General features: G+C 35.8%; 3 protein-coding genes across 8 annotated transcripts; 1 reads left to right on the plus strand and 2 right to left on the minus strand.

The window, feature by feature from the left end:
- Positions 1-1,346: 1,346 nt before the first annotated feature.
- On the minus strand, positions 1,347-2,591 carry LOC130949266 (uncharacterized). The gene has a single exon (XM_057878035.1). It carries the CDS (start codon positions 2,589-2,591, stop codon positions 1,347-1,349), a length of 1,245 nt encoding a protein of 414 aa, XP_057734018.1.
- A 1,898-nt stretch (positions 2,592-4,489) lies between these two features.
- Positions 4,490-7,192, plus strand: LOC130948747 (probable protein phosphatase 2C 49). 2 transcript variants are annotated; one of them, XM_057877605.1, is made up of 5 exons: positions 4,490-4,869; positions 5,245-5,316; positions 5,642-5,839; positions 5,922-6,157; positions 6,308-7,192. In XM_057877605.1, the coding sequence occupies exons 3-5, from the start codon at positions 5,753-5,755 to the stop codon at positions 6,888-6,890; spliced, it is 906 nt and encodes a 301-aa protein (XP_057733588.1). In that variant the 5' UTR covers positions 4,490-4,869; positions 5,245-5,316; positions 5,642-5,752; the 3' UTR covers positions 6,891-7,192. The 2 variants fall into 2 exon arrangements, with proteins under 2 accessions (XP_057733588.1, XP_057733587.1); XM_057877604.1 differs by lacking the exon at positions 5,245-5,316.
- A 1,709-nt stretch (positions 7,193-8,901) lies between these two features.
- LOC130950543 (uncharacterized) lies at positions 8,902-15,778 on the minus strand. 5 transcript variants are annotated; one of them, XR_009073625.1, is made up of 8 exons: positions 15,505-15,778; positions 15,027-15,126; positions 12,441-12,536; positions 12,285-12,337; positions 11,259-11,307; positions 10,489-10,536; positions 9,140-9,861; positions 8,902-9,050 (listed from the first exon to the last, which is right to left on the minus strand). XR_009073625.1 is itself a non-coding variant. In XM_057879067.1 (7 exons), the coding sequence occupies exons 1-7, from the start codon at positions 15,741-15,743 to the stop codon at positions 9,784-9,786; spliced, it is 663 nt and encodes a 220-aa protein (XP_057735050.1). In that variant the 5' UTR covers positions 15,744-15,778; the 3' UTR covers positions 8,902-9,783. The 5 variants fall into 5 exon arrangements, 3 of the variants coding, with proteins under 3 accessions (XP_057735050.1, XP_057735051.1, XP_057735049.1); XR_009073624.1 differs by having other exon boundaries at positions 8,902-9,053; XM_057879067.1 differs by having other exon boundaries at positions 8,902-9,861.
- Between the last annotated feature and the right edge of the window lie 1,906 nt (positions 15,779-17,684).

Raw genomic sequence — 17,684 nt, forward strand, 5'->3', positions numbered from 1 at the left:
TTGGCGACCATGTCGTCTACATAGATTTCCATGTTGCGTCCTATTTGGTGATGGAAGACCTTGTCCATCAAGCGTTGATAGGTTGCACCTGCATTCTTTAAGCCAAACGGCATTACTCGATAACAAAAGTTTCCATGTTCCGTTATAAATGCTGTCTTGCTTTGGTCTTCAGGATGCATGAGTATTTGATTATACCCAGAGTATGCATCCATGAAGCTTAAGCTTTTGAAACCTAATGCGTTGTCTACAAGCTTATCAATGCAAGGTAAGGGGTAGGCATCTTTAGGGCATGCTTTATTTAAATCTGTAAAATCGATGCACATGCGCCATTTACCTGAGCTCTTTCTTACCATTACCACGTTTGAGAGCCATGTGGTGAAGCGGATTTCTCTGATGAAGTTGGCTTAGAGGAGTTTACTCGTTTCTTCTAGGGCTGCTTTGGATTTTTCTGCTCCTAGGTTCCTTTTCTTCTGAGCTATAGGTCGGCTTGTTGGATTGGTGGCGAGTTTGTGACAAATGATGTCTAGACTTATTCCTGGCATGTCCGCTGGGGTCCAGGCGAATAGGTCAGAATTGGCTCGTAGTAACTTTACGAGATCCGACCTTTCTTGTTCTTGTAGCGCTTGACCGATGTATGTTACCTGTTCTGGTTTTGATGTCAGTTGGATTTTCTGAAGCTCATCTGTTGGTTGAGGTCTTTCTTGTGTGTCTCCTCGGAGGTCAAGCTCGGCTAGGGATAGGACTTCCTTCCTAGTTTGTACTGCTTTGACCCCGTGTTGCTTCTGTCTCGTGTTTGACCTTTTTAGGCTAGAGTTATAACATTGCCGAGCTTGTTGACGGTCTGAGTGGATTGTTACTATTCTGCCGTTCTGTGCCTGAAACTTAACACATAGATAAAAGGTTGATATCACTGCTCTGAACATGTTCAGAGCAGGTCTCCCGAGAATAATATTGTAGGGACTAATGCAGTCAACTATCAGGTATTGTATATCAAGGGTTCTGGATAATGGATTTTCACCTATTGTCGTTTTTAGCCATATATACCCTTTTATCGGTACCCTTTCTCCGGAGAACCCCACGAGTTCTCTGGATGAGGGTTGTATTAGTTTTTCAGATAAGTTCATTTTTAAAAAGGTAGAATAAAAGAGAACGTCTGCACTGCTACCTGGGTCCAGAAGGACCTTTCTTACCAGTAACTCTCCTGTTTGGATGGAAATTACCACAGGGTCGTCTGCATTTGGTGTGGCTGAGCATATATCTGCTTGGTTAAAAGTGATTTTGAGGTCGTCCACCTCTTTGTTATAGTGTGGAGTTGTTCCTTCGATTGCTAGCATAGTGCGGTAGCTTCATTTTCGTGCTGAGGCTGTTTCTCCGCCACATGCGAATCCTCCTGATATGCAATTGATGATTCCTTTTGGGGGATTGTTGCTCGGCCATTTGTCGGTTTCTTTGTTCCTCGGAGTTTGTTGCTCATCTTGATCTGTTTTTGCTCCTTTGTGCCTTGTGCCTTCGATGTATTTGTCTAGGAGTCCTTGCCGGGCTAATCTTTCCAGCAAGTCTTTGGCTATGATGCACTCGTCGGTGGTATGACCATATTTCTGATGGAAGGCGCAGTGCTTGGTCCTGTCCACGAATCGTTGGTCTTGGTAGCTTCCGGCCCTAACAGGGGGTTTGATTATTTTGGCGTTGAGTATTTCCTTGATGATCCTTTCTCTCTTGGTGTTGAACCTGGTGTAGTTGTCAAACTTCGGTGTAAGTTTAAACGTTTTTCTGGTGTCTCTGTTGTCCCCTGATCTGATTGTTCGGCTCTCTTCCTTTCGAGGTTGCCTTCTGTCTACTTTCTCGGCCTCTCGGAGTTCTTCAATTTCCATCTGTCCTGCGGCCCTTTCTCGGAATTCCTCCAGGGTTTTCGGTTTTGTGACGGGAATTGTTTCTCTGAATTTTCCAGGTTTGAGGCCAGCTTTTATGGCGTGGAGATGGACAGCAGGATCTAGATCGGGTATCTCCATTGTTGCGTCAGCGAATCTGGTTAAATAGTCCTTCAAGCTTTCTTGGGGACCTTGGCGGATGGTGCTGAGATAATCTGACCCGTGCACATAAATGCGTGCAGCAGCAAAGTAGTCTATGAAGGATCTTGCCAATTTCTCGAAGGAAGAGATTGATCCTTCAGGTAGTTTTGAGAACCAAAGGAGGGCCGCGCCGTCAAGGTAGGTCGGAAAAGCCCTGCAAAGAATAGGTTCATTTTTAGGTCCATTAAAGAACATCATAGACTGAAATTTCTTAATGTGAGCTCGGGGGTCACCAATCCCCTTATATGGCTCGAGTGAGGAAGGTAGTGTAAAATGTTTTGGTATTTGGTAATTGGTAATCTCCTCGGAAAATGGGTTATCCAAGGTTAATCTCTCCTTCGGGGGGTTGGTGATTAATAGGTCAGTCACGCCTTGGGATGAGCTCTTGGGATTGCCTTCATCCCTCTTGTTGGCGTTATTTTGTGCTGACAGCTCGGCCAGTCTTTTGACCTCTGCTTGAAGTTCAGCCATTTGGGCCATAAGTTCGGCCTGCGTGAGCTGGTGGATTCCGTTGTCGGCCATGTCTGGAGATCGTGTGATCTGAAAAAGAAAACTCAAGAGGTAGAAATATAAAGGAAAAAGGTGGGGTTAGTTTTACGTGGCCCCACGGTGGGCGCCAAATGTTCCGTCCTGAGTGAACCGAGGTATGTGGTCGTCCTGGAGGATTGTTTGCTCTCGGCGGACTCACACGCCAGCCAGCGATGACTCTGAATATTCCTCGGATGCCTCTTGAACACGACGGCGGGAGCACCTGCAAAAAGCACTCCGACGCTCAAGTAAGAATATGGGTTTTATCGATGTAAGAGTAATAATTAAGGGTGGAAGATGTGACCTCTAGGGATTGTGGTTTCAGTTGTTTTTATAGATGATTGGTGTGAGTTAGTTGCGATATACATGGTCGGCGTTGTTTGTTAGTATCTTTCAGTTGAGGAGTCATGGCCCATTCTTCTTAGTGAATTCTGTTATCAGAGATCCTGGTTGGAAGATAAGGTTGACTCAGTCAGAGGTTACCGTTGTCGAGAATTGAGGTTGGTTTTGGTCTTGGATGATGATGTACACGTCAATAGTGTTAAAAGATTTATGTTTGCTTTCTTTTTTTTTTTAAAGATTTGTGTGTTTATTATTAAAAACAAATACGTCTTTATTGCAAAAACAGTTTATATGTTTTCTTAAAATAATTTTGTGTTTGTGACAAAAAAAGTTATATTTATGTAAAAAAAATCATGTATTTTTTATTTTTTATGCAATTTACTCTTTTTCATTTTATCTTTTATCTCTCTTCTTTATTTTTTTTCATAAATTTTTGTAGAAGTATACAAAGAAAGAAAGAAACAAAGTAAAAAAGAAGATTGTGAGAAGAAAATAAAAGAATGAAAAAAAAAACAAGATAAGCAAAAGAAGAAAGAGAAGAAAAAAATATGGAAAGTCAATTGAAAAATAATTATCCTATTTATATATAAAAAAATTAATTATTAAACTAGTTATTTAAATAAAATATATATTAAAATATAAAATATATATTAAAAATAAATTAATAAATATATATAATAATTAATTTAGTCACCAATTTTTAATATATTTATGATATTTTTGAAATAAAAAAGTCTTGAGAGTCAACACTATATAACAACATTTAATATAAAAAATTTAAATTAAAACTTTTAAGAATAAGAACATTCAAAATTTAATAGAAGAAATATCCGACTAAAATTTAGTGGACTTCATATTAAATTTATTTTATAATTTATTATAATATTAACTGAATTGACTGCTATAATATTAATTTTTTAGATTATTCGTTTGAACAAGCTTATTTAGTATAACATAATTTAGTTAGATTTAATACTTAGAAAACGTATTTACCTAATATTTTTGTTTTCAAATCTCAAAGGTATGTCATATTTTCAGGAAATTAAAGAAAACGGAAAAAAAATAGTTGAAAATTTTAAAATAATTTCTTTTATAAGTGAGAAAAAAAAAAACGGAAATTCTTCAACTTAGGAAAGGGGTTAGCTGATGCCAAGTCATAGATCACCAATATTGGTGACAAACGCGTCAGCTCGTATATGAACACAAAAAGACGGTTAAAAATGGGTTCGGTCGGCGTTAAGCGAACTTCCCATGATACCCTTCACCCAACTGTAGCCAACTTTAAAGTCAAACTGACAGCTAACACCCCAAAGGGCATTTCCGTCTTTTAAAGAAGCAACCTTCCCAACACTTCAAAGGTCACGCGTCAACCCCAAAACAGTCACGTGTCGGTCAAGTAAAAGCCTCAACGCGTGCTGTGGCAAACGCATCTCCAAGAATCCTATGGTGCATAACCGCACGTGCCGGTTCCCAGAAAATTCTCACCGGTAGCCGCCGGTAACCCCCGAGAGTTAAATTCCGTTTCAACTCATACGTTTCAGAAGTTTTTTTGATCAAAAATCAGAAAGTGCGAGATAATTCCCAAGAAAACCTCAACAACCGAAAAGAAAGAAAGAAAGAAGAAAGAAAGAAAGAAAGGAAAGAAAAAACAGAGAAGCCGTTTGAAATCGAATCGAATCAAATCAAATCAATCCTCTTGGAAGCGTTGAGTTTGAATAGAAATTGGTGTGAAGAACTTGGAAAGATGGTGGCTGAAGCAGAGCTCGTGTGTCAACAGAGCGTGGCGTTGTTGGATGTGAAGTATTTTCCGAACAAAGGGACTGGAATTCACGAGATCGAAGACGTAGCACCCACTGCTATCTCGCCTCCGAGTTTTGACCGAGCTCGACCTTCTGAATCGGTCTCCGCTCAGTTACTCACTTCACAAGATGTCAGTTTTTCAGAACCTTACCCAACTTCCTTTTTTTCTTCTCTAAATTTTGTGAATTCTGTGTTTCTGTTCTTTAAATACAGTATGAACGTTTTCTTTCTTTCTTTCCATTTTTCTTTGGTTCGCTTGTTTCGTCTTCTGAATTCTTTGATTTCCTGGAAAAAGAAATTGGCTTGGTAGATTCTTAGGTACCTGAATTATGCAATTTTCGGTTAGATTAGTTCCTTGTGTTTCTTACTTGTTTGATTTAGCAACCTGCGTTTAGTTTAACATCTTCTTTCATGTTGATCCGAATTTTTGGTTAGCACTAAGGAGCGAAATGTTTTGTGAATCTCTCTCTGGCCTTTTGAAATTGATTTCTTTTTGTTGGCGTAGATACGCATGGGAATGGATTTTTTATGTAGTTGGTACCATGAAGAATAACGCTCTTGCTAGTGCCAACCAAAGGTGTGTTGTTGTGGATCAAATCCTCCATGAATAGTTGTAAATGTGATTGTATGTGATTACAGATCACATCCTTGTTGGCTGTAATTAATAACTATGTGTAGCCAAAATGTTTTTATTGCTGAGTGATGTGATTGAAGAACTTATATGAATGTTAAATGTTAATTATGAAATGCATTAAGTTCCACCTATTGGGTTTGTTTTGTTTCTGATTTTGATTTATGCAGTGTAGAGCATGATTGTGCATATGTTGTGTACGGGTCAAGCTAACTAGATCTTGTCCTTTGATATAGTGATTCTCATTTTCTGTGATTTGATTGTGGTACAGGAAGCCAGACCTACCGATAGAATCTCAGATGCAGCTCTTGAAAATGCTGTTCTGCAATTTGTTCCCTGCATCCGTTCTGGTAGTTTTGCTGATATTGGGCCACGAAGATACATGGAAGATGAACATATAAGGATAGATGATTTGTCGTCTCACCTTGGATCACTGCACACCTTTCCTAAACCGAGTGCTTTCTACGGGGTAATTAATGTTTTCACCATGGTAGCTCAATCTTTTATCCATTCAAATCATGAACTTATTTGAGATTTGGTGATTCTCACAGGTTTTTGACGGTCATGGAGGACCTGAAGCTGCAGCTTATGTAAGAAAAAATGTAATAAAATTCTTCTTTGAGGATGGTAGTTTCCCACAGACATCTGAAGTAGATAATGTGTTTCTGGAAGAGGTTGAGAATTCCCTAAGGAAAGCATTTCTTTCAGCTGACTCAGCATTGGCTGATGATTGCAGTGTGAACACGTCATCAGGCACCACGGCTCTCACTGCTTTGGTGCTTGGAAGGTATATCCATACTTCACTTCCTTGGTTCTCTTTTGTTCGACGTGCTTTTATTTAATGTACATATGATGACGTCAAACTCAAACATTAAATTAGGTTTAGAGCCTGTGACCTCTTTATATTTGCATTGCTGACCCTGGTGTAATGTTCCAGGCTTCTGATGGTGGCCAATGCTGGTGATTGCCGGGCAGTTCTCTGTCGTAAAGGAGAGGCCATTGACATGTCTCAAGATCACAGGCCTATATATGCATCAGAGCGGAGGCGAGTTGAAGAATTGGGCGGTTACATAGAAGATGGTTACCTTAATGGGGTTCTGTCCGTTACTCGAGCCCTAGGTGACTGGGACATGAAGTTACCAAAGGGTTCTTCCTCCCCTTTGATTGCAGAGCCTGAGTTCCGACAAATGGTCCTAACAGAGGACGACGAATTCCTCATCATAGGGTGTGATGGCATCTGGGATGTGATGTCAAGTCAGCATGCAGTTAGCCTTGTTCGCAAAGGTCTGAGGCGACACGATGACCCTGATAAATGCGCAAGGGACCTCGTCATGGAGGCATTGCGCTTGAACACATTTGACAACCTCACTGTTATCATTGTTTGCTTCTCTTCCCTTGACAACAATGAGTCCTCTACGCCTCCGTCTCCACCTTGCCAGCGGAAAATTAGATGTTGCAGCCTCTCTGCAGAGGCTCTTTGTAGCTTGAGGAGTTTATTGGAAGGGAGTGCCAGCAACTAAGCGTGTATGTACATTAACATCAAAAATGTGGTTGTCGAGATATTGTATGCTGTTTTTGGCTGCTTCAGTTATATTACCCATTGGAAAAAGTAGCCATAATTTTTTCCTACGTGGTCGGTTGATGTACATAGACCGGGATCAGGGATCAGTGGTTGGTGGTTGCAGCAGCGGTGACGGCGGTGGGCGGCCGTGTATATATGTATTATTGTTAGATTTATTTTGTATTATAGTCATTTTTGTATCCATGACGACTGCCAGATTCTTGTACCCATTCTTATGTTTCAATAAAATTGTTCGGAATATATTACACTCTATTGCGTTTTCTGATAGTAATTGTATGATAGCAGGGATATAGGAGTTAATCCACACCTAGACGTGGCGAGTAATTACTGATTAGCTTTGAGGGTATAATTATCCTTTGGTTCGATGAACAAATTTTACTGCAAATGTCTACATGAATATAAATATATAATAATTCTTGTCTTGGAATGATCAAATTTTACATTTTTACTGCAAATGTCTACAACAATATAATAATCCTTGTCTTATACGGGTGCAATTTGACTTCGTTTACAACGTGGTCTAAAACCGTTTTAAAAAATAAATAAAAAAGTTTATGCAAAAACTTATGTTTTGCGATTTCATATAGGTTTTACATTTTAGATTTAGGTCTCGTCTAGGAAGATCTATAAATCATTCTTTTAGAATAAACCATCAAAATAGTACGGAAAAGTTTGCATCACGGACAAATCTAATTCTAAAAGATGCTAATGATAAATAAACCTTCAAAACATTTAAAAAGACAACAAAAAGAATTAGATATTAAATATATATTTTACAAGATAATTTTGGAAACTAAATTTTGATATTTTTCTTCTTAAAATTTATTAATTTTTTTGTCAAGTAAATTCTTTTTTAAAAGCTTTATTGTGAATGATAATATTTTTGTGAAAAATTTAGAGATCAAATTTTGGTCTAAATTTTTTTGTGTATCTTCTAAATATTTATTCTATTGTTACCACAAAAATTTAGTTCTAATAGATAAGCTGTTTACTAAATATGAATTTTCTTTTGTTATTTACCAAAAATATATTTATTTGTTTTTTTTGTCGCATTTTCAAATCATTTAGAAACTGTTTTGTTGATAATATTTTTTAGAGACTATTTTGTCAACGGCTGAATCTTTCGGGTACCGAATTGAAAGCTAACCATTTTAATTTTTTTAACTTATAAAATATTACAGCATTATTTGATACAATTTTTGCAATTTTTTAAAAAGTTACTTAATAGAGAAGTTAAAGTAAAGTGATTTTTCTTGTAATAATTTTTTTCTATTATTTTTTTTAAAATAAATATTTTTATAATTAAAAAATCAAACACAAAATAATTTATATAAATTATTTAATAAAATCTTTATATTTTAAATTGTATTTCCATAATAACTTAATTAAATTTTTTTATCCAAATTGGCCTTAATCAATTTGGTTTAAGTTTACATTTTGAGAATTTTCATTTATATTGTCGTCTTGGAAGATCATTTTTTTAATCATCATATACAAGTGTCTAATTATAAAAGATGTAAATAAATTTAATCCTCATAAAAATTAAATTTATTTGACAAAATTATTCAACAAATTATATCTCGAACACATTTCTTTCTTAAATTTATAGGAAGAGACATAATTATAACCGTTAGAAATGGTAATTCATTCTTTCTTTGTTATATAAATAAAGGAGTAAATGGTCAAATTCGTTCCTAAAAGATCACATCATCTTTAAATTAGTTTACGGAGATAGCGACAAAAGCAGAGGTGGATCATGAACAACTTTTTTTTCTTTTCTTTCCCCTTCTTCTTCCCTTTCCCTGTTACAGGAGAAGAAACATGCTTTTTTTATTTTATAATTTTTTTTGTTATGAATAATTTGATCCAAAATTTTAAACTTCAAATAAAAATAATGATTTTAAAACTTGATTTTAAACCTTAGGAATGATTTTGTATATAAAAAAATATTGGAGAGAAAAAAAATTTTCGAACTATATTTTAGAAATTACAATCTTACTTAACTCTTTATAAAACTAAATCAAATTAGTCCTCTAACTTCAATCCCAGCCCAGCTCAGAAACCCCAATCATCATCTTCATTCTTCTTCCTCTTCACTCTTCTAAGACAACAATATAAATAAAAATGATGATTAAAAAAATGACCATCCAAGGGAGAAGAAGCTAATGGAGTCGCCGTTGTCATTACCGATTCTGCTCATCGTCTTCGTGCTCTGTTCTACCTCCACCACCGCCTTGCCTCCCCTCCTCTTTTGCTGGACGCTTTCCACCAGGTGAAACATAGAGTTTTTTTGAGTGAGGGAAGTGAAATGAGGTAGAGTGTGAAGGATTGGAAACCAATGATTCGATGCCCTTTTTGATGCACTCAGCTCTCCATAAGGTAAAACAATATTCTTTTATGCACTGAGGTGTAACTTGACGTGCTTGGTCAACTTTAGTTCACACCGTTAGCAAGAAAAGTGACGGAAGAACTAATACGACTAACTTCTAATAATTTAAGGATGAGTTTGATTTAAAGAAAACCTTTCGAGGACTAATTTGGAGATCACGTGATCTTTCACATACTAATTTGACCATTTACTCATAAACAAAGTAAACTCGCAAATATTTCTTATTAAAGTTTGAAATACCCTAAAGAACAACGCTGGTTTTGCGGATTTCACAACAGTATTCTGATATTATTACGTTTGAAGCCTTTATTTGGCATTAAGACCATAATTTCAATGAGTTAGCACAGCCATGAAAAAATGAAAACAATGTATGCATATTTATATATGCAAAATTTTAAGTTTAGTCCCGTTCTAAAAATCAGCTACAACAATAATAATAAAATCAGGTGTAGCTTTTTGCAAACCTAGCAAATTGTTCCAGACCACGTTCAAGCAAATTTGCAAGAAAAGGTTGTAGTGCCTGCAACATATTATCATGGAAATGTAAAGAAATCAGAAAGGGTTACCAAAACGGATTCAAAACTGCAAAAGGAGAGAATCTAAGAGGAGGAAAATAAACGATCCGGCAATTTAAATAACCAGATCAAACAACTCTTCTCACAACCCGTCACACATTCCGGTTGTCTAATCTTTGCACGGCTGTGTGGAGTGCATTCCCATCACAGTGCATGCAAAGTCCGGTTGTCTGATTGCATAGTCGTGTTATGAGTTGTCAATTTGGTTCTCAAACCCAGTCGTAGAAATAACATTTTTGAGGAGTAAGGGACAATCCGGTGCAAAAGTATTCTGCATTAAAGCAAAATGGAAAAAGTTTGCACCCAAATGATGTAATATAGGCAGTCCAACTTGATAATTATACCAGTGACTGATTCTATGGCTTAAACCCATGACCTTGAAATCACATGGAGATAACTCAACCGTTACTCCAAAACTCCCCTTCATTTTTGAGAAGATGGGCAAAAAAAGATTATTAAACTATTTTTATGCACCATCACCTAATTTTCCTAGCATAATTGACTTTTATTAAGGCTTTTTTGTCAAATGAAGAAATTGAAACATTTCATTCTATTATTGCATAATCACTCACCGAAGCCACCGGAGCTAAAAGTTGGGGGACTTCATACGAGACCGTAAGCTATAAAGGACAAATGGAGAGTAGTTAGCGCTTGACTAAACTGGAGAACAATTTAAATTTCTTAGCTCCTTGCTAGAAGAAACGTGGAAATCGTGTTGATAGGGCAAAAGAGAATATAGAGATATTTTGAGTAAATTATTGCATGCACATGGCACAATGTGGTGATATACTTTTATTCTTTTGACAAAACACTGCATGATGAGACCTAAAGTTGGCATTAGTGTACCAAGAATCCTTTTAATAATATATTTGATTTATGGCATCCGAAAATGAGGTTCTGCAAAAATACCCAGATATGGAATAATGGCAAAACTGAGTTGTTATAAAAAGATAAAAGAACAGACATAACGTCTTACGCAAGGGCCTAGAAATTTTAATGACATGAAATTATCCCAGTGTAACAGTAAGCACAAACTCATGATCTTTTTTCACATGTACAGAAAAAGAAAAATCACCCACTACACCTAAAAAACTCGATTTGCTTGATAAATCTTCCAAAATGTAGGTAACTTTTGATAGGGCACTATGATCCTTCTTTCATAGATAATTTCGGATTTTTGCTCTTTTATGGGTAATTTTGCAACGACGTAATCTTTTATGGACATTTTAGTACTTGAATCTATAACCTATAATTTATATACATGATTAGATAAATGTCCAAAATTCTGGAGTTAAAGCTAACAGTGGTAAAATATGCAGACTTATTTTGGAGAAGTCCTTACTTCAATTACGCATGATGATGTGCCCTTTGGATAGAATCGAACAGCACCTCTGCCACGTGAAAACCAAGCAGTTAAAAGTTGAATAGCCACATGTAAAATTGGGTCTATGATAGCCACAACTCAATTTAATTTTGTTTCGGTGATACAAAAGTAAATTACACAACATGGTGCAACATGTGTTCTAATTAGCAGGAATTCTTTAACAAGACAGAAAAATTGCATTCCACGTACATTGTGAGACATGTCTTGCGAAAGTGTTGGTCCAGGCAAATATGACCATGGCAATATTATTGGCTAATGTTCGAAAACGGTCTCGAGACACAAGTACAGAAAGACAGACATAGGTAGAGGTGTGTTTCATACTATTATCTATCTTTACATTTTGGCAGAACAGAGATTTTCTGTTTGAAACCAAAAAATTTATGTATCTGTACATGACTCAACTAAGTGACTAACAATCAAATTCATATGCTCATTGTCTTTATATTTATGTCACAAAAACAATTTCCAAACACTACCCTTAGGGTGTGTTTACGAGTTTAGTCTATGAGGGTTTTCAAGGGGAGGAAAATGCTTTGGACGGTTAGAGCTTAGTTATTCGAATGGCAAGGATTTTGGATGTTTTTCTTAACCTTCCGAACCAGTCATTTTAGTCTATGACGTGCACTATGCATCATTCCTCTCCATTTTTAGAAGTATATGCTAAATTATTAAGCTACCTTAATTTTAAAGTTATATGACACTGGCTCATAAAATTGGACGAGATTAGTTAGACATTACAGCGAGTGTTGATCTTAGGGAGACCTTTCCCTAAAATTATAGGCATAAAATCTACATGATATAGAAAGTTCTTCTGATTAAGCATAAGCAAGTGTAACCTAATGGTGCAAATAATATTATGTTGACTTTTTAAGGAAAAAATTCCCGGAAGCATTGTGAAGCAAAACAGATGAATAGTTCATTATCATATAAAAGACAATCAATAACATATCACTAACTTCTCAGAATATGTCCTTTATACGTTACCTGTTTGGAAGACCTTCCAGCGATCGCCAATGGATTTTCTGATTTGGAATGGGCTGCAAGAAGATAAAAGTAAAAATAACATAAATCAGAACTTTTGAGAAAAAAGTAAATGCCATATATTTGAAAGAAGCTAGGATATTAGACTAGAGATCTTTCCTGCATATTACGAGCAAGCCAAGAGAATTCAATGTCACGACCAAATGCCTTATAATTCAACGACCATCTTGACAGGTCAGGTTTGTCAGGCAATATCTGTTAAATGGATTAAACATTAAATTAAGAAATTAAAAGACGAAAGATATCTTTTATGCTTGTTTGAAGAGAAATTTCAGGGCTTTAAAATTCGTTGGCAAAAGTTGGATCCAAAGAAGCGATACGTTAATGCTGATCCCAGCTGTACCTCCTGCTGTAACAACCTGGACGGGATCCATGGATTCCAAACAAACCAGTCGAATGCTCGCTTTAGCGAAGCAAAAACTATATCTTCTTTGTTAAATTTAGCAGGCGAAAAGGCATGAATCATATGTTGCTAAGAAAGTATAAAGACATGCTATCTGAAAAGTGCACAGGCATAAGTGAACAGGGATATTTCCTAATCAGTCCCAATTCCAGCCTACCTAAAGTGAGAGGAAGTGCATGGATTAATGCCACAATTTATTAATACATAAGCCCATGAGAAGAGCCAAAATGAAAAACACTAGTCTATTGGATAAGAGAGCTACATAGCTAAAGTAACTCAAGCTACGTTTTTATACTTGAGCCTCCTCATGAGGTATGCTACCTTACTCAATCAGACCTTTGCCTCTGCCCACTCATGATCCCTGTCCCCAACCACCGCAAATGCTGATCCCTCTTAGTATCACCACTGATCATCTCAAATCCTAACTACCAACAGTTGCCACTCCTATCCCTCTATAGCATCATCTGCCGCTACCTACTGTTAAGGTGATTTCAACTTCTTCCCTTCCCCGTAATAGTACTACTATGCAGTTATTTGCCTCAACATCAGCTTGCATAACAATGGACTTCTTTTTGTTCAAATGTGGAAGTAATTCTCAGTTATGTAGGTGTGCCCCTTTGATTGTGTTTGTCCGACAAAGTTCTAAAATCTGACAACCAAATACAGGGGTAAATACCCTTTTCAGCCCGACTTTTTACCGTGAGACATAGCGCACCCTAATCATCCTTAAACCTCATCCAGGCTCTCATCCACTAACAAAAATATATAAGACGACCTTGCAACCGGATGACAACCGGTTGCCAGTCTGACGTGTCAGATTGAGGCTAAGGTGTCAAAATATCAGTGCCAGGTGTCAGTTCCTTTGGTTGGAGGGACTAAAAACCCCTTCTTTAACATCTTCCTCTTCTTCATCCTCCTTCTCTTCCTCTTTTTTCCGCTTCTTCAAAACCATTATCAATGGCTTTTTCCTCTTCTTCAGAGCCATCGTCAATGGCTACCCACAAACCAGAAAAGAACCCCCTGAAAACCCACACAAAACCACAAAACCCAAGTTCGTGCCTGCATCGAAAACGAATCCAAGTTCATGACTTTTCTTTCCCCACACCCTAACATTGTTTAGATTTTTGGAGCCTATGAGGATTCTGATTCTCTCTCCATCGTCACTGAGCTTTGCGAACAAGAAACCCTATTCGACCGAATTCCTGATCGACCTTTCTTGGAGATAGAAGCTGCTGCAAGCTTTGCGAACAAGAAACCCTAGCACACAAGGATGATTTGCAAGGATCCTTGAAGGAGAATTTCAGCAGAGCAATCTTCGAGTAAGTTTTTAACTTCTCTCTTTTTTTTTTCTTCATGATTAGTAAGTTTTTGTAAACTTATATTTTTGTTCCTGGAGATTTAACTAATGGCGGTACTGAGCCTGGTGGTGTCCATGGCGGAGGAGAGATTTGGATGGGAGGCGACTCGGATTGGGCACGGCATTATGGCAGGGAGGAGGATGTGCACGTGGTTGCTGTCGGGGATGTTCGTGGCAGTTTCGGCGCTGATCCGATGGAAGGTGGTTTAGGGGGGTGGTGGTTTAGGGCGAGAAGGAGAAGAGGAGGAGGAAGAGAGAACTACAGTGGCAGTGGTGAAGGTGAAGCTCGACGATGATGGTGATGGTGATGGTGATGGTGATGGAGATGTGCAGAGAATGGAGAAGAAGAAGAGGAAGAAAATAGAGGAGAAGAGGAGGAGGATCAAGAAGAAGAAGAAGAAGGAGAAGAGGAGGAAGATGTTAAAGAGGGGGGTTTTTAGTCCCTCTAGCACTGATATTTTGACACCTCAGTCTCAATCTAACACGTCAAAATGGCAGCGGTTGTTAACCGGTTGCAGGGGTTGTCTTGTCTATATATGTTAGTGGATGAGGGTCTGGATGAGGTTTAAGGATGATTAGGGTGCGCTATGTCTCACGAGAAAAAGATCAAGGGCCGGAAAGGGTATTTACCCAAATACAGGTAATGTAGTTTCCCTAGGATTAGCTATACAGTTGACTCGGCACATTTAACTAACGCTATGTATAGCCCTTTCCTTGCTACCTCCCTTTGCATCAGCTAGCTCTTGATTTATGGCAGCAGTTGTTATGACCTCATGAAGAGAACCAAACTTCTATAACATTCAAATGGGACAGATCATGATACCATAAGGTAAAAGACTTAATTGTTTTAGGATAGGTCATGCTAAATTGTTAACTCTAGAGAATTGCTTCATACAATTAAGGGTAAGCAGGACAGCAAGCACACCTTAACAGAGGAAATAAAGGGCATCCAATTAGGAATGGCTTCGCGATCCGAATAACAAGCATAGGCGACCGAGACCGGCACATCGACCTCCGTCTTAACCCTGCAGTTAGCAACATTCTATTTTAACCGAAAGTGGGAAGCTGTGGATGGTTCAGCTAGAAGATTTCAATTCCATGCACAAGTGCTAAACGCACAGACGAATAGAATAACACAAAAAATGTACGGAATCACTAACCATGGAATCATCATCTAATTCTACAATGAACAAACTGCGAAAACCACATAAAAGTGATAAAACACCACTAATAGTGGGAAATTAGTAAACCATTCCGAATTGAATCATAGCAACTGTCAAAAATTTGACCAATTTTAAATTACTTTCTGGTTGAAAGAGATATAATTAGAAAATATATACGAAAACGTTGCGAATAATTGGGAAAGAGAAAGTAGTGAGGGAAATAGAGAGAAAGAGAGTTACGTGCAGTCCTGCCACTCCATGACAGGGGAAAATCGCTTGAATCCATGGAAGGGAGTAGAGGAAGCTCGCTTGGAAGGAGCGTTGGTGAGCCTGAAGAATGAGTGGTTCAACGATTGAGGTGTAGAGGAGAAGGTTCTGGTTCTGGTTCTGGTTCTGAATCTTGTTCTGGTTGTTGTATTTGAAGATGAAAAGTGTGGTGTGGTTGAAACGGAACCTATGAGAGTCGCAGTTGAAGACATGGTCTTGCTGCTCTTACGCTGATGAGTATGCGACTCTCTTGTGTCATGTGATTTTTATTTATTTATTTATTGATAAATATTCACAAACCATTAAAATTTATTATTTTTAATTATTAATTTTTTTTTAATTTAATAATTTAATAATATAATTTTAATTTATATTTTTAAATATTAATAATTAATTAATAATAAAAAAATAAATTTTAAAGATTTTAATATTTGTTAAGATCAACCATTTTTAATATTTTTAATTATCATTTAATTAGTATAAATATTAAATTATTTTTAATAAATAAATTTTATTAATTTATGTATATAAATTCTAAAAAATATTAATAGAAACTGATTTGAATATACGCCAATGAGTTATAGTTCAAATTGCATAATCTTTCTCTCCTCATCTAAAACGTCATGGGTTTAAATCTTCCTATCTTTAATAAAAAAAAAAAAAAACTAATTTGGATATACAAATTCTAATAAATATAAATATAAACTATTTTTTATATAAAAAATTATATATATATATATATATGATAAATAATAATAATATTTCTAACATAATACTATTTTTATTTATTTATTTATTTATTTATTTATTAATTATTATTTATTAAATCATCCATAAATATGATGTAAATAGTTATTTTTTACTATGAAAGATTGAGACACTGACTATACTAGCTATCACTAATTTAAATTAATTTTATAATCATAAAAGATTTGTCCCGTTTGATATTTCTAACTAAACTATTTTTTTATATAAAAAATTTTATAAATATATATATATATATATATATATATATATATATATATATATATGATAAATAATAATATTTTTAACAATGATGTAGTACTATTCTTATTTATTTATTTATTTATTATTAGTTATTATTTATTAGATCATCCATAAATTTGATGTGAGTAAATAGTCATTTTTTATTATGAAAGATTGAGGCGTTGACAATACTAATTATCACTAATTTAAATTAACTTTGTAATCATGAAAGATTTGCTCCTTTTGACATTTCTAACCAAACGTCAATTTTTTAAATTTGTCGTTAGTTTGCCTTCCTATGTGGAAAGTATCTTTTCAGCTTAACTTTTCAATGTGGCATTATCTACTAACTTTATCATAATAACCCTATGTGCTTCTTCTTCATAAGTGTGTGAGTTCTTCGAAAATCTGAAACCCTAATTATGAAAGGTTGAGAATGTAGTTATGAAAGCAGAATATGGATTTATTGTGATAACTATCATGCTTCTTTTTCTTCTTCAGTGTTTATCATACTTCTTCTGCGATTATGATAAGATTGTGTTTATCATGCTTCTTCTTCTTCTGTGTTTATTATGAAAGTAGTTATGAAGATAGAAAAGAAGGAGAAATTATAGAAATTAGGATATGGATTTTGTCAATTGTTATAGAACTTGTGTTGTGCTTCTTTTCAATCATATTTCTAGCATTTACAATGTAGAATTGAGGTTTGATTTGATCATGTTCTTTTTTTAAGTTGATGTTGAATTAGAATGGAAGGGGAATGTGGCGTTGAACCAGTTCCTGGTTGTTCAAAATATTTTTTGACAAAAGTAACCTAAAAAGTATATATGTGTTGACATATTCAACCACGAAAAATTAAGAATTTGACAAAAGTAACCACTTAAAAATTCAAAATTTAATATAGTTAAATTATATTTCAGATCATAAATACTGATTTAACTTTGACATAACAATATATGAGTTGTGACAATTAATAGTTAATAAAAATTTGTAACCGAATGAATGAAAATTTGACAAAAATAACCTTTAGATATTCGAAATTCGACATAGCTACTTATATTTCAGATCACAAACTCTAATCTAACTTTGACATAGCAATATATATGAATGGGGATAATTACTAAATGAAAATTCTTGAACCAAATCAATATGGGACAAAGCCAAAT

The sequence above is a fragment of the Arachis stenosperma genome, chromosome 9 (assembly GCF_014773155.1).
Source record: "Arachis stenosperma cultivar V10309 chromosome 9, arast.V10309.gnm1.PFL2, whole genome shotgun sequence".
Taxonomy (NCBI): domain Eukaryota; kingdom Viridiplantae; phylum Streptophyta; class Magnoliopsida; order Fabales; family Fabaceae; genus Arachis; species Arachis stenosperma.